Raw genomic sequence first — 16,012 nt, forward strand, 5'->3', positions numbered from 1 at the left:
TATATTAATTAATAAGAGATAATCACTAAAAAATATTGAACGTTTGTCTTTATTTGAGCAATATAAGGTAATTAATGTTTAAGTACCAAAAGCTCATATGGACAATTAGGTAAATCAGTTGCCATGCATATTTCAAAATATTACAGTTAATCAATAGTGAATAAGTTTGTTGAAACAGCTAAAAACCCCCCACAGTAGTTATAAAATAGACAGCCGTTCAAACTGATGTAAAAATTTTGGATTTAGAATGAATATGATCCTGTGGCTCCATCTTGTGGACAACATTAGCATTACAGCCACTCTTCTCTCATTTTACGCATTGGGAATAATGCCTGACAGAAAGTCTGAAAGTGAACAAGCAGAACATCTTGTAGCAGAACTTCACTTGCGTTAGCATTCATATTGACTCCCATTCATTTTGGTGTCACTTTGACAGCGAATAACTTTACATATGAGCCGTTTAAAGACTCCGTTTGTCCATTATTTATTTTCTAAAGATACACGACAATGTATAAAGGTCTCCATTACTTTCTATGTCACATTATGGTCCCATAGAAACAGTTTCTGTAAAAATAGGCTTACGATTGCGTCATAACCACGCGACTCTCTGTCGCATTACTGTACAGACAGGAGGAAAAGCTCGCAGGCAATTAACTTAATATGGCGTACTGGCGTTACATTTTAAAATACTATACAAAATAATTAATCAGAATACATACTCCTGCTCTCTCACGCCAAAGAACTCCCTGCTCAAGCTCGTCGTCTCTGCAAGATTAACGATGGCAGTTTGCACGCACAGCTACTAGAAGGTTTACATCTGTCAGACAGGTTGCTGACATCATCAAGCTTCGTTTGAGTCTGTGCGTCAGAAACGGAAGTGCTAAAAAAACGCTAAAAATGGGCTTCACTTGTCTCAGTTGAGTTTCAATGGGGTCACTGTGTCCATTTCTTTTACTGTCTATGTGAACAAGTGAAAAAGTGAAGCCAAAGCGTTTCGATCGCCCCCCGGGTAGCTGGACCCAGTCTGGGTCGTAAACCTCATCCTCTCCATCTAATCTAATAGGACGCGAGACCAACAAAATAATCGAATTACCCCACACTTCACCTACACTTGTTGTGCATATTATTGAATCCCTGCAAAATTATTACCCCTTTAGTTGAAGCCGCTACTTCTCAACGCTCCTTCTCAACGTTCCTTCTCAACTCCTAATAACCCTAAACCTACAAAGACTAGGGGGTAATAATCTGGCCATGGTCAGAAACACGGAACTTGTCCATCCGTGCTTTTCACTTTAGTTTGAAAAGTGCATGGCTTCAACAACGTTGTCATCTGCTTCCACGTATAGCATGACAACTAATGAACTGCACTTGAAGCTTTCTGTAAATTAAAACTGAAACACCCAAAACTATACATGTCATCATAACAAGCTATACATGAAATTCTGGAGGGGACATGGGATGGTGTCACGTGGGACGTAAACACGTGCCATTATTCGATCTGTGAACTATAACATGTAAAAGGGGAACATGAAAAGAATATTCTAAAAGCAACTCATGTAAACACCTTAATCATAATATTGTCTTATTCAGAATAAGGTAAAGAATTAGATTGCTGCTGATGGATAAGAGCAGATGATCAGGATGACAACAGCTTGATGTGTGTGAGCATGTTCAAACACTAGAGTAAGTTCATTATCCATCTTCCTGTTATCCCCCAAGCATAGCCCACAACATCACATTTAGATGAATTCTAGTCAGTATTCAGCCTGCTGTCGCTTATCTAAAACAAACAAACAGTTGTGCCTTCTAGCAGTTATATGTTTGTTTGACACAGCTGACTGATTTCTGAGTGCTGCTGGGACAGAACAGGCTGAAAGAACTGAATTGATTTGGCAGAATTTATTCAACATGTTCAGAGGTTTTCTCTTGCCATGACTGAGTTATTGTGATTTTTCTCCTGAGATGAGTGCCATAGTTGAGATGTCGGAGATACAGTGCTTTCTTATTCAAAGGGACTTAAATTTCACTTCAGAAACTGAAGCACCATGGTGTTAAGGTAGATACTTGTGAAAGACTGTATTGTTGTTAGGCTCTGAACTAGATAACTGAAAGTTCATGGTATGTTCAAGTTAAAGGATGTTTACTGAAACTATCTCACCATGAAACTGCCACACCTTTGCTCTTCCTGGGTGGTTTTAAAACCACTTTTGCCTAAAAACAAAAACACATTTCTTGACATTTATTTGATTAAAAATAGTTTTTCTGTTCTCATCAACACTCATCAAGGCCCCTGAGGCGTGTTTATCACATATAATTTTTGCAGACAATTTTACACACTAATATTTTTAACTGTAAAATGTATTAATATTAGAACTTATTACTATTTTTTATAAGCTCTTATTTTTAGATTTTTAGTTTTCACTTAAATTTTAGTTTACATTTTAGTAATTTTTTTATGTGCTTTTCTCATTTTGATTAGCTTGTTTAAAATATTTCTACTTAATTTGAAATTATTTCTGTTTTAGTTTCACTTTAGTTTAGTTTTTGTACCTTAAACATTTATGCATTTAGCATTAAACGTAAACATATTTTATTTCTGTTAATTGCCAATGCAAAATGTAAAGTCGATTTAATTTGATTTAAGCTTTATTTCAATTAATGAAAATACTTTTTAAAAGTTTTAGCTAACACTGAGGTTCAAGAGAGGACCCTCACTGCATTCACTGCAAGCGTATGTAAACAGCTATTCACTTTTAGTTATGTTCATTTTTATGCATTACTGTTAAACGTGTACTTGTTAAATATTATTATACAATAAACCATGTATTATACATACAACAAACAACATTCTACACTTTAATATTTTAATCTCTAGTAATAGTACCATTGTTCAATTCATGACCGATAACTCATTTAAATAGGGTAAAATATGTCCAGGACTGTTCAGAGCAGTTGAAGTCCAGCATCAAATGACAAGCATAATGAAATATTGATCAGCACGGGATATGGATTATTCATGACAGCCTAGCTCAGTATAACACAGAAAGGGTTTTGCAAATCGGTGCATTAAACATTCCTGTGCAAACACAGAGCTGTATTAACACTGCTGATGGTCCACTTCACACACAATTACAGGCTGCTTTCGACTGGGCTGTGCCGAGCATTTGCAAATGTCCCATTTTACTGCACTATGTCTACTGCTCATTGCATTTTAAATTAGGACAATCAGTGTTTATAGGCCATCAATATGCGTCCCAGGACCCTGCAGAAGAGTGGCTGAAGGCAGCATCGCAGGCTGACTGGGGGTTTGATAAGGAAATGTTTAAGTCTTTAAAGAATGCTGGTAATCAAACAGCTGTTGCTCCCCATTGATTTCCACAGTATTTCTTTCCCAAAAGATCTTCTTTTGTGTTCATAAGAAAAGCAAGAAACGTATACAGGTGTGGAACGATTTGGTGAACCTTTCCTTTAATTTTGATAATAAGGAATGATCAACTTTTCTGCATTTCAAAATTACAAAATGTTCAAGATTGATTTTGAAAGCCTGAAAAACCATGTGGATAATTTTGATAAGTTTGAATCTGACCACGTTTGCTAAACTGTTAAGATATATTATCATCTGATCCTTTTAATATTGCAATAAACATTTCATGTTGCACATTGATCAGCCGCGTCACCTTTGAACCCTCCTCACGTTCTTCTGTGTGTTAATCTCCAGCTGTCACTGTCTTTGATCAGCTGTATAGGCCTGTCTATTTCACCTCTCTCTCTTCCTCTTTCTAGCCTTGTCGTCTCCTTTCCGTCTCAGGTCTGTTGGAACCCGTTGGCCTCTACGCCTCCCTCCCAACAAACCCCCTACTCTCCTTTTTCCAACGCTCTCCTCCCCCTTCTCTCTTTTGTCCTTGCTTTTTTTGTATTCCCTCCAGAACGCCGGCCTAAGGCTGAGTTATTTTCTCCTTGCAGACCCATCTGTTCCCAGGAGACTCAGTGGGCAGATGTTCTTGCCTGTCTCATTCTCCCCCTCTCTCTGTCTCAGTGCTTCTCTTTCATGCTGTCCTGAAAGCAGTGGTCAGCTGTGGTCACTTCATTTTGTCATTATGTACAAACGTATGGACAAGCCTGAGAAATGTATCTGTGTTTCAAATAATGGCCCTGTGAAAAAGACATGCACTTAACTGTATTGAATGTACATTTGTACTTCAATTCTTAAAAGTATATAAAAAAACAACTTGCAGATAACATAATATCAATAAAGATAGAGTACACTTCCATTATTATGTTTTAGGTAGACTTGATTAGGTAAAATGTCACATTATAGTAATGTCAAATTAAAAGTTTTACTTTAAAGTAGATTTTAAATCGTTGTTTTAATAATTGTTTGTCATGCTTTAAAGAGGAAGCATGAGTAAAGCACATTTAAAGCAACTGATCATTATTTTAACATTTTAGCATTTTATTCAGTATTACATTTATCGTAAATGCACTAAATTGCAACTTCCCAATTAAAAATAAATATACATGACATTCATGTTTGCCATTAATGCCTGTCAGTACATTAAGCACTGCAATTTATTTCAGAGAAAATATTAAATTATATAAATGGTGTATTAAAGTCAGTCAAATAAATGTGCATAAATGTAATGCATTTCTTTTTTATTTATTTTTATTTTTATTCTAATACACTAAACACACACACAATAGAAAACAACAACAACAACTAAACAAAATTTCACAAACTGCCTCTTCAACAGCTGTTTGAGCTTAAAAATCTTTACCAAAGATCACTTATTTCTTACATCTTGAGTGAGTGAGGTGTGTGTGAGAGGCAGGTGAGGGGTTTATTGCATCCAGTTCTTCCACAGTCCATGTGTTAATGCATGACCCTTTGCACCGTGGGGCTTTTCCTGATGGCTCAAGGTGGTAATGAGGCAGGTTTAACTGAAGAGGACTTTAATGACAGAGCAATACTCTCTCCACATGAGAGCTATGCAAATGCTTATATTCACACTCAGTCATTCGCTAAGGCAGAAGCCTCAAATGAGAAGCATTTAAGCCAGACCAGACCACCTGTCACATCACATGGATGTGAACATTCACTTACATACAGACAAAAGCTGACATTTAAGGGGTTTCAGAGGGATTGTGTACATAATTTTATATATACAATTTCTATATGTGACTCTGATTCGAGGGCTGTGGATCAGGGATAGAGCACTGTCGTCCTTTGTGAATGAGTGCCCACTTTACTCTTTAGACAGGAAGTTCATTAAAGCAACAGACATTTTTAATGGGTCAGCGCACTTGCTCAATGCATTCATAAGCTATTGTGTCAGGACCACCAGTTTAGCACTTCATTCAGAATTTAGTGTAGGCCCTTAAATATTATGAAAAATATATAATCAGGATTCTTTTATCTGTATTTTTATGTATTACTTAGAACACAATGAACTGAGCAGTGCACATTTGTTCTTTTTTGTACTAACATTATATCAAGTTGTGTATGAATTATTTCACAGAGCCATAGACCATTTGAAAAAGAATGAAAAATCTAAATGTACAGATTATATCAGTGCTGGTACATTTGTGTCTTAGGTGAGGCTGATGTCTCCCGCCCTGAGAAAGCCCACATGTCCTTTTGTGAATCTGCACAGCAGGTGTTTAAATGTTAGCAAACGTCAGTTCGTAGTAAAACTGTCTGGGCAAGTTCTCCGAGATCCTTCAATAAAAGCCTGTTCATCTAGTTTGACATGAGACTTTTCTTGCTGTTGTTTAATATGAATTTATTGTGACTTTAGAAATTTTAACAATTGTTACCCTGGCTGGCTCAGACCTCTGCCCTATTTTTAAGCTATTTTTTTGTGATCAGACCAGCATAGATGAAGAGCGTTGTTTAGTCATTAAACAAAAGATTACAGGAAGTTGTGTAGTTTGTTTACATTTAAAACTTACCTATCAGCTCAAAATCTGTTGTTATACTTTAAAATGTAATTTATTCCTGTAATGCAAAATTTTCAGCAGTCATTACTCCAAGTCTTTGTGATATTTTGAATGCAGTGCTTCACTTTGCAAGAGATGTGAGGCATTTTATGCATGCAAATCTTGGATTCATGAACAATGTTTTGAAAAAAAGAGGCAAAGTTTTGAAAAAAATTCTGTAAGCAGTTGAAAAACTGTATCAGTGATGAAAACAGTGTTTAATATTTTTGTGGATTTTTTTTCAGGATTCTTTGATAAATAAAAAAATTCAAAACAACAGCATTTATTTTAAATATAAGTCTTTTGTAGAATTATAAATGTCATTTAGATCAGTTAGCATCAATATCATAAAAAAAAGATAGTGACCCCAAACTGTTTAGTTTATATTACAGATTTGTGAAACAAGCACACAACATAAATAGTATAATCTGTGTATCTAAAATAAAAAAAGAATACTTTATAATTATATATAATTATTATAATTATAACCTTTTTATAACACGCCTTTTAGTATGACAAAGATTCTGGCCGTACATGTCTCTACTTATATATATAAGAACGTAAAAAGAGAACAAGAAGAAAAAAAAAACCTACAATAAAATGACTAAACGACATGCATGTAAATCAAGGAGCTTTCCCATCCTATTCCCACAGTTCCATTGTGCTAAAATTGGAGGGATTTTGCAGAGGGTGACTGGGAGGTTATCACGACTAACAGAAACAGTCAGGTTGTTTTGTCTTTCTGATAAGGCTGTCAGGGTTCATCCTTACCAAATGTTCAAAGAAAGATCTCCAAAATAAATACCACAGTATAATAATACCATAATACCACCATTTGCATTAAATTCAAATTGGAATCTTGTCTAAAGTTTGAAACATGATTGTAAAGAGCCCTAGTGTGCAAGGAAGGGCTTGTCTTGGAAAGTGTCTGTATATCCCAGCAATCTCCTCAAGCAATCATAAAGCTATACTGTCTGGAGGGCCATGGCGTAGATGGTTGTGATGCATGTGTGAAGTGAGATATTGAATATTTTTTGGGTGTGCACTGAATGGTAAGTGACTGTATGTTTTATCTCTTACAGCCTATGTGTTGGCCAACTTCATCATATATCCTCACCACAAAGATCTATAGATCAGAAAAAGGAATTTATGTAGACTATATTTTCGCAGCCTCATTTTAATTTATGTGAAACATTCTTACAAACGGCTCTTATAAAGCTAAAGTGTCACCTTCCCCACACAAACACATTGGGAACAAAACCAGTTTTGTTAACACTTTTAGTTAATTTAATTACCTTAACATTCAACATCCATAGCAACTTACTTGTTTTGAGAAACATTATCTTATTTTGGTAAAATAACAGGCCACAATATGCATATATTCAGTTATAGATTTGTGTGTTCACACAGTCAGCCTTTTTAGTTTTGCCAAATCTGTGTCACTGTCGAACTGAACTATTTGTCAAGAAATGGAAACTAGGATAATGGGGCTATTTAAATGTAGCCAGGTCAACAAAAAGCTGATAATTTTAGTCATTACCATCTGTATTATCTCTTATCTTTAGGCTAATTTAAACACTCACAGCCTCTGTTCGGCATCTATGGCTAGGTTAATAAGAAACCTTTTTGTTTCTCTACTTTTTTCGGGTTAAAATTGAAATTTAAAAGGGAAACTGTATATCCAGTTAGAATTTAATTTTCATATTTTTAAAAATCTTTTTGACGTAGCTTTTTTGATTAGCTTTCTTTCTAAAATATTATGAGGTAATTGAAACTGCATGTATGATAAGCTTGAAGCATACTTTAAGAATAGTTTAAAGGGGGGCTACAATGGTGTTTTGTGTATTCAGAGTTGTTCACAGTGTTAAAGAGATGGACGAATGACAGAGAATTTCTGTCCTGAAAATCTTTCGGGTGTGTACAAGTTTTGGCTGGGGTTTTTTTTGACCGTGGATCTAATGACGGAGACAATGGTGGAACTCCTTACATGAGCATTTCTCTCGGAAAAGCACGCCCACAAACACGTTGACCAGAGGAGAGCGATACCGTGCACAACAACGTGCTTCATTGGGAAATCATCGCCAGCGATGCATAGGATTTGTTTAAGGATGTCTCTATTAAGTGTGTTTTTGGATGTGAGGGAAAGTTTACCATTTTCAGCTTCCCCACGAACCCAGTGTTACATTGGATGCAGTTTGTTTTTCTGAGGCAGCAACGGAGTGTAGCAAGTGCCTTTGTGTGTTCTCATCATTTCAGTGACGGCATGCCTCCAGGAGCTCGGCTTTTTCCGGAGAGAATCGGAAAGCTGTATTTTTCTTTTATAATTATGATAAAACTAAAGACTTTTTGGTTTCACTTTATTTTACAGTCCATGTACTTACATGTACTTATAGTGTACTTACAATGTATTTATCTAAGAAAGTTCTGGTAATACAAGGTAACTAAATGGGGTAGGGTTAGGTTTAGGGGTAGGTTAGTACGTAGTTGTTACATAGTTATTGTAATTACTATAATAAGTACATATTATGTACATGGGGAACAGGACTGTAAAATAAAGTGCTACCGACTTTTTGGAGATATGAAGGATGCAGTACTAATCTATAGGTACTCAAGATTAACATGACAATAGGTGAAACTGTGTATGGTTATATACCCTTTAAAATTATTTATATGGATGATAAAGTCAAATAATCGCTGAAAATACTGAAAATTCAATTTCAGCTACCTATAAGTTAAATAAACTGCAGAGAACTACCATACAAATATATACCAAAACCAGACGTTTTACAAACGTTTGCTTTGTATTAAAAAATCATATATTTACTTCTTTGTCCATGAGATTTGAGTGGTACGTTCCGCGCCAGGACGTTGGAATTTGATTGGTTTTCTGGCAACTGAAGGCGTATCCAAGCTTGCAGCTTTGAACTGTTCCGCGGGAAAATCTTTCTTCTATACATTTATATCCCGCCCAATATATGTAAACATAAAATCCATTGGGTGAGTTTATAGAAACGCTTTTGTTACCTTAGTGTTCATTGGACATCAGATTTGTCTGTCATTCTTTGGCCTGCCCACCTTCTCTCTGAGAAGGTCCGGAAAAAAGAGGAAGCGCATGTGATTGGTTGAATCAGATGTAACGGCGCTGCTCATTGGCTACTCCGATTGCCGCTTGTGGACTGCATGTTTTGAACATAAATAAGAGCTACATTCAGCACTTTTTCCCTCAGCAGCAGAGTTTGGAAAGGTCAGAGAGAGTGCAATCTAATCGGCAGCTCTCTGACAACAAAACTAAAAGAAGATGGATTTTTAAAACCCCCTTTTTATAGTGTATTGTGTAATCAGGCGTAGTTATTATGCAGAATTCTGCAAGTTGTTTTCTCAAACCTAAATAAGATAAAATTAAACCCCTATCCGGGTTGCTTTGCGCTTGCTAACTAGGCTAAACCCTTTGTCGTCTTAATCGCGCCTGACTTCTTTCTTATTTTCAACAATCGTCAGACGATCCGTGTCCCTTCAAAGATGGATTTTGATATAGTTCCAGGCGACATCAGCCCTGTAAATGATCCGTTCAACACCGGGCCCGATGCAGTCCTCAGACCTCCGCTGCTTTCGTTACCGGAGATCGGGGCGAGGGGCTCCCCCTGCTTGAACCTTGCCTCCCCCGGACCCATGGCAGTGCTGTCTCCTGTAACCAACCTGGCTCTAAACCTGAATAATCTCGCTTTTCTTGGAGGGTGAGTAAAGCAGGGCTGTTTTTTTGGGTAGCACAAATTAAAAGAACTACCACAGAGCCAACGTTACTTCCTGGAATTGTTCTGAGACTGATTACATTATTGACTTTTAACACTACTGTCGTTATCAAAGCTTACTGTATTTGAGCAACAGTTAAACCGTTTATATAATGCTTTTATATAGTGCAATACATTTCAGTTTTTGAATTATTTGCTTTGACGTTTTGTTGTAGTCAATGTGAGACACCAAAGCGGAAGAAAACCTTGCCCCTCCTGAAGATCCCTTCCTTCGCATCTGATGCTTCTTCAGATGCAGGTTAGCTTGGAAAACATGCATCCTTTTTCCTGTAAAAACTTTAACTCCAGTGAGTTTGTGTATTTAAGGCCTTTTATGCTTTTATTTGTCTATGCTGCTGCTGCTACTACTTATTTTTGACAGTGAGCAGTTAAACTTTTAAAATGTCACCTCATTAAATAATGTAACAGGGTGGTGATTTTCATGAATTAGTTCAATGTTATTTGTGAAATATTTTTGTTATGTAGAAAGCATTCATCTAACCTTCAGTGTGATTTAAGCTGTTTGCATAAAAAGTTTACGGTTACAAATTAGCCACTATCTGCTGTGTGAAATGGTTTACCCAAGAGTGTGTTGGATTGGCAAAAAATTAACTTTTTTTTGTTATGTAACGTCATTAGATGTCATTTTTAAAAAGTGACTAGTAAAATAAAATGTTGTTAGTAATAGATTTTTGTGTCTCATTAACTGTTACAATTATATAATAAAATAATTGCAATAATTGTAAAGCACACTAGGGTGTAATTACTCACCTGTAATGAAATTAAGGAATTACTCACCTGTAAGGAAATTAAGTGCTACTAACAATGTATTTTTTTTTGTTGTTGGTTGAGAGGATGTTAAAGCGTGCCATACAGTGTGTGACTGGTAGTTAAGCTCTGCTGTATTATTAAAAGCTTGTCTCCTCCCCACAGGTCTTGGACTAGAGTCTCCCAGCCCTTTGGATGCTCTGGATGCTGAGCAGTGAGTATGATTCTTCTGCCTGTTGGTCATAATATCTGACATGTGAGATGGAGCTTGGCTTGAGGATTATACATCTAATCTAGTCTCTGCCGTTAGATGAAGCGTACATACGCTCAGCGTGTCTGTTTATCATGGATTAGCTGAGCATATGCTGGCATCCATCACAGATCACACACACAGCGTCACTGGGTATCTGATCCAAGCTGCACGTCCTGTTATTAAAGCAATGATTCAGCTGAGAATGAAATGTCATGTACTCATACAAGTTGTTCACAAGGACTATTCGCTTTTGTGAGACCCTATGAGATTATAGACAAAATGAGATTCAGAAATATTTATTTGGGTAAACTATAATTTTAAATTTGCAAAGGCTCCGATATTATAGTATTATTCACCCAGCATGCATTAAATCTGTGTACACCCTGGCTTTCTGGAAATCATACAGTCTGTGAGACGGTTTCTCCTTTCCAAGCCATTTGGTGTCTGTGGGAATCCATTTATCTGCAGCCAGGCCTACAGCTGTTTGGGTTCCTCACACACCAGTGTGTGTTGTGTGGCTCATTTCTGAAGGGGGCTGGGTGAATAGTGGCACGCTTTTCATGCCCTGTGAGAGCAGGCGTCCTAAGAGAGCGATAATACGTGTGTGTGAGGTAGCCAGGGTTACCACAGAACCCCCTTCTTAACTCTAATTCCTCCTTTTTCCTGTGCTATGAAAGAGCCACACTCCTTACCTCCTCCCCCTCCAAACCACCATTCATTCTCTCCCCCTGCTCCCCTCTTCCAACAAAAGAGGCTTGTAGAGGGGGTTAGCGTTGTGTGGGCATATGGTAAACTAGAAGACCTCCCCCCCCCTTCAGTTCAGCTTAGGGCTGTTTTGCATACAGGTGGGCATCGGTGTATTTGTTAAATATAGAGTTGTCTGAAAGACAAATGATGTGAGTTGTCGTCTGGGCTTATGTTTGGTTGGAGTGGGAGGAGGAGACTTTGAATACACTAGGAACTGTTCAATAGCATTTTCTTTTTCCTCACAGTTTTGAGAAGGCCATGCAGGATGCCCCACGAGCAGTTAATGAGTAAGTGCTCATGCACCACAAAGCATTTGTCTGTGAAATCTGTTGTACTGACTTGGGTTTAATCAAATGTACTTTCTGTTCATACAGAAAAATGCCTATTCGCAGGATGCACTCTTTGCCAGTAAGTTTATTCTTTATACACACACTCAAGCAAAACTATGGGATTTTAAAGAAGTCCCGTGTGTTTGCCAAGACTGCATTGGTTGCAAAAATTAATAGTAATCTATTAATATAACATTTTAAAGTGTAATTTATTTTCATCAGCCTTTACTATAGTCTGATCAACTGTCACATGACCAGAAATCATTATATTTGTGGAAACAGTGGTACTTTTTACAAGTGTCTTTACTGTCACTTTGATCTGATTAATCGTGTCCTTGCTAAAGAAGTGTTACTCTAACTGACCCTAAACATTTGAGCTGTGGTGCAAGTATAAATGTAAGATTTGTTTTTTCTTTATAGCTTCAATTTTTGGGTCACAGTCCCAATTTGAGAAATAAAGAACCAGATCCCTCGCGCTATGGAGTGTGGACTGGTGCAAATGGCAGCGACAACAAAGAAAACCTGACTGAGGTGTGTGTTTTGTGTCTCTAGTTTATGTGGTATTATACGCAGTATATTGATGAAATTACGCTTAGTTGACTAGGTATTGCTTTTTGAGATACAGAGTGCTAAGATTTGTAATTGAAAGTCTTGTAAAGTTATGGGAATGAATTCATGGTGTGGGTGTTGAAATGACTTTTGTATTTTCTCTTACGACTTCATTGATTCAATATGTTTTTTTTTTTTTCAGGAGAATTTTGAGTTCAAGAAGCCTTTCATGCCTGCATCACGCTGTCGTACGCGGTCAACTGGAGGTACCAAGGATGCTTTTGCCTGCCGACCCAACTCTGCTCCTGCTTTAATGGTACAACATGCATCCTTGGCAGAACCTGTAGAAAATTGTTCTAAAAATTTTAATTTTGATGTTGTTTGGAACTTTTTTTTTTTTAAAACTTGGATTTCCCCTATTCTCCAGCTTTCCCCACTTTCCTCCCATCAGCCCGACTCTTCAGACGAGAGCAGTCCCTTCATATTGCGCCGCCCCTCTCTCTCCTGTCTCCCCGATGATGATGATGATGATGGCTTCTTAGAGGGGCTGGATGATGTGGAGGTGACTTCTCAATTTATTTCTGTCTTATTCTTACGTTTCTTTGATTTGTAAATAACCATAATGCATTTGTTTGTGTAGAACGACTCTGAGGTTCCTCTTGGAATGGACAGTCTTCTCACAGCTCCTCTGGTGGCTAAACAAAGTACTGACAGTAATTATTCGGTATGCCGTTAACACTCTTTATCTATTTTTGATTTCTTTTTTTTTACGGTTATTGACATGATAGTTAACAACCAAACCCACTTTATTGCCCTTAGCCTGTTGTTCGCTGCCGTCCACGTGGGTTGTTCCGATCTCCCTCTATGCCAAACCCTGTAGGGCGTATCCCACTAAAGAGACCCGAGAGGCCACAAGATGAGAACACACCTGTCAGAGTGAAGAGGAGGCGGAGCCTGGCAGGGACCCAATTTGCTCCTGCAGAACAGGAGGATGTTATGCCTCATCAGGTCAGACCTCACTGGAAAAACAACAGCAACCATAATTTGCGTTTATAATTTGAGTTTATAACTGTAATACCACCTTCTTACAGGTTCAAAGGTCAAAGTCATTTAGTCATGCACAGATTGAAAGAATGTTGGATACGGATCCCAGTAATGTGACTGGAGATTTCACCAAGGTGATAATTGCATTTAGAAGTAATAACATACACATATATGACACTTACACATATAAAATCTATCATGACATTAAATTGAACACCATTTAAAAGTGTGTATTTGTCATTTTAAAGACTCCTGCGCTACCCACAGTTGAAGGAAAACACCAAGAGTTGAAATACATCACTCCAGATATTGTAAGTTTGCTCACATTAACATTAAGCATGGACATTTCAAAATGCAAGAGCATGCAAAACAAGCAGTTGCATCTATACAAAGTATGTGCATTGGCACATTTCCTGCATCCCTTTTTCAAACATCTGTTGCTGTATTTTCAGATGGTTAAAGCAATGTACGGCCAGTACAGCAATCTGGTGGAGAGGCTTTTTGTCATCGACTGCCGTTATCCGTACGAGTATGATGGTGGCCATATTAAGGTTAGGATTTAATTAACCTTAATGCAGCTGCATGCTGTCGTATTTCTGTGGGCAAATTTTGCTGACTCCTGTTTGTTCTCCTTTCAGGGTGCCCTTAACCTCCATCAAGAGGATCAAATTGAAGACTACTTTTTAAAGAGTCCTATTCTTCCAGAATGTCCCGAGAAGCGTGTCCTGTTGGTTTTCCACTGTGAATTTTCATCTGAACGTGGCCCACGGATGTGTCGCTATGTTCGACAAAGAGATCGATTTTTAAATGAGTACCCCAACCTCCATTACCCTGAACTCTATATCCTGAAGGGAGGCTACAAAGACTTCTTCCCGCTTCACAAGGTATGTGTGCTTTCACAGTTAGAACGTCCTACATCTTTGCGGTTTTCCCCTTTCTTTCCAAATTTATAATGCGTGCATTTTTCTCTGTAGTCGGTCTGCGAACCACAGGCTTACAGGCCGATGCATCATGAAGACTTTAAAGAAGACCTGAGGAAGTTCCGCCTTAAGAGCCGCACCTGGGCTGGAGAACGCAGCAAGAGAGACATGTACAGCCGTCTCAAAAATCTTTGAGCCTCACGTTTTCACATTCCCTCAGCATTCTACTGCTTTTACTCTTGCATATGCTGCCCAGAGACTTGAAGACGTGTGTTTGGTGGGACCTGTATTGCTTTTCAGGGTTTGGTTTTTCTTTAAATACCACAATGCCAAATGAGGTTGAGAGGCTTTTGCATATCTCTGCCTGTTTGGTTTGATCTTATAACTTTTAAACCGCTAATATTCACCACCCTGATCTCCCTTGAGAAACACACAGCTACACGTCACTGTCATGTATTACACATACACATCTTAACTAACCTGTATTTTTACCCCCACGTGGCCTGTCCTAACTTTTATGTCAGATTAATTAATTACTATTTTAACCCCCCCTCCCCCCTTAGCACTTTCCCCCCTGCCTTTTTAATTGTTGTGGTGATTACATGATTTATGCATTCATTTTGCTCACTCGCTCACATCTGGTCAGTTCCCCAATGGTAAAGCCGTGATTACAGCCAGAGGAGTAATTAAATTTGTTGTGTAAACTGGTTTATGTATTTTGAATGTCACAATTATGCAAATTCTCATGTCTCACAATAATGATTTAAATTTTTACCCATATGTTTTCAGTAAGTTCTGTTGGCAATGACCATATTGGTTTGAGTTTTTGGAAATTGTGAGCATTTTTTTTTTTTTTTTTTTTTTTTTTAAGGGGGAGCTATATATATAATTTTTTTTTTTGTTTGTTTTCTCTCACTTGGCCTACAGCTTTAACTCAGAATTTTTCTGCTGCTGGTCAGCAAGCGATGACCATGCCAACGTTCACCAAAATGTTCTGAAATGAGATTTAGTTCTGTTTGTGAACCAGTGACAGTTGAGAGTTGCAATTCTCACTCCCACGCAAGTGTGTTTTGTACATTTTATCTTCCTGAGTGTGTTTTATTGGTCATGTGTGACTGAGAGGCTGGTTTATGTATTTGTGAATAAACTTGGAGTTTGGGGTAATAACTCTTTGCTCAATCATGTCTTGATCTGTGTGCTGTTAATGACTGGCGTAGGGTGGTTGAGTCATCTTGTTTTTCAAATGTACCGGTCTGGCAGAGACCTTGAATGTGGTTAGTCAAGCACCAGCACGTGTCCCTGCACACATTTGCATTCCAGAGTTCTTCCACAGAGGAGGAGCCAGCAGTTTCCCAGCCGTTCCCTAACATCCTGGCACTGTGTCAGACCAGTTCCTGCACTCACGTTTCTGTTTGGTTAATGAGTAAAAGTGTTTCTGGACACTATTATCAGTATGAGCAAACAAGAAATTAAAGTTTAAGAGTTTAAAATGTGTTTAGTACAGCTTATAGCCTACATGTGGATGTACAAGAAGTTTTAAGCTGTTGGTCCAATGCCAAACATTTAGATATTCTGCCTGCAGCTTGATTCCCACCAGACTAAATCAAATGTAGAACGCAGTAATCTGAAATGCAGACC

The 16,012-nt window shown here is 37.8% G+C and overlaps 1 protein-coding gene across 2 annotated transcripts; it reads left to right on the forward strand.

The window, feature by feature from the left end:
* The first annotated feature begins 9,179 nt into the window (after nt 1–9,179).
* On the forward strand, nt 9,180–15,561 carry cdc25b (cell division cycle 25B). 2 transcript variants are annotated; one of them, XM_026224071.1, is made up of 15 exons: nt 9,180–9,710; nt 9,941–10,023; nt 10,698–10,746; nt 11,778–11,819; nt 11,907–11,940; nt 12,282–12,392; nt 12,613–12,726; nt 12,862–12,972; nt 13,051–13,134; nt 13,230–13,418; nt 13,502–13,588; nt 13,703–13,765; nt 13,907–14,005; nt 14,093–14,338; nt 14,429–15,561. In XM_026224071.1, the coding sequence occupies exons 1-15, from the start codon at nt 9,496–9,498 to the stop codon at nt 14,567–14,569; spliced, it is 1,668 nt and encodes a 555-aa protein (XP_026079856.1). In that variant the 5' UTR covers nt 9,180–9,495; the 3' UTR covers nt 14,570–15,561. The 2 variants fall into 2 exon arrangements, with proteins under 2 accessions (XP_026079856.1, XP_026079855.1); XM_026224070.1 differs by having other exon boundaries at nt 9,182–9,710; nt 12,838–12,972.
* Nucleotides 15,562–16,012: the final 451 nt, after the last annotated feature.

Source organism: Carassius auratus, chromosome 38 (assembly GCF_003368295.1).
Source record: "Carassius auratus strain Wakin chromosome 38, ASM336829v1, whole genome shotgun sequence".
NCBI classification, from domain to species: Eukaryota; Metazoa; Chordata; class Actinopteri; order Cypriniformes; family Cyprinidae; genus Carassius; species Carassius auratus.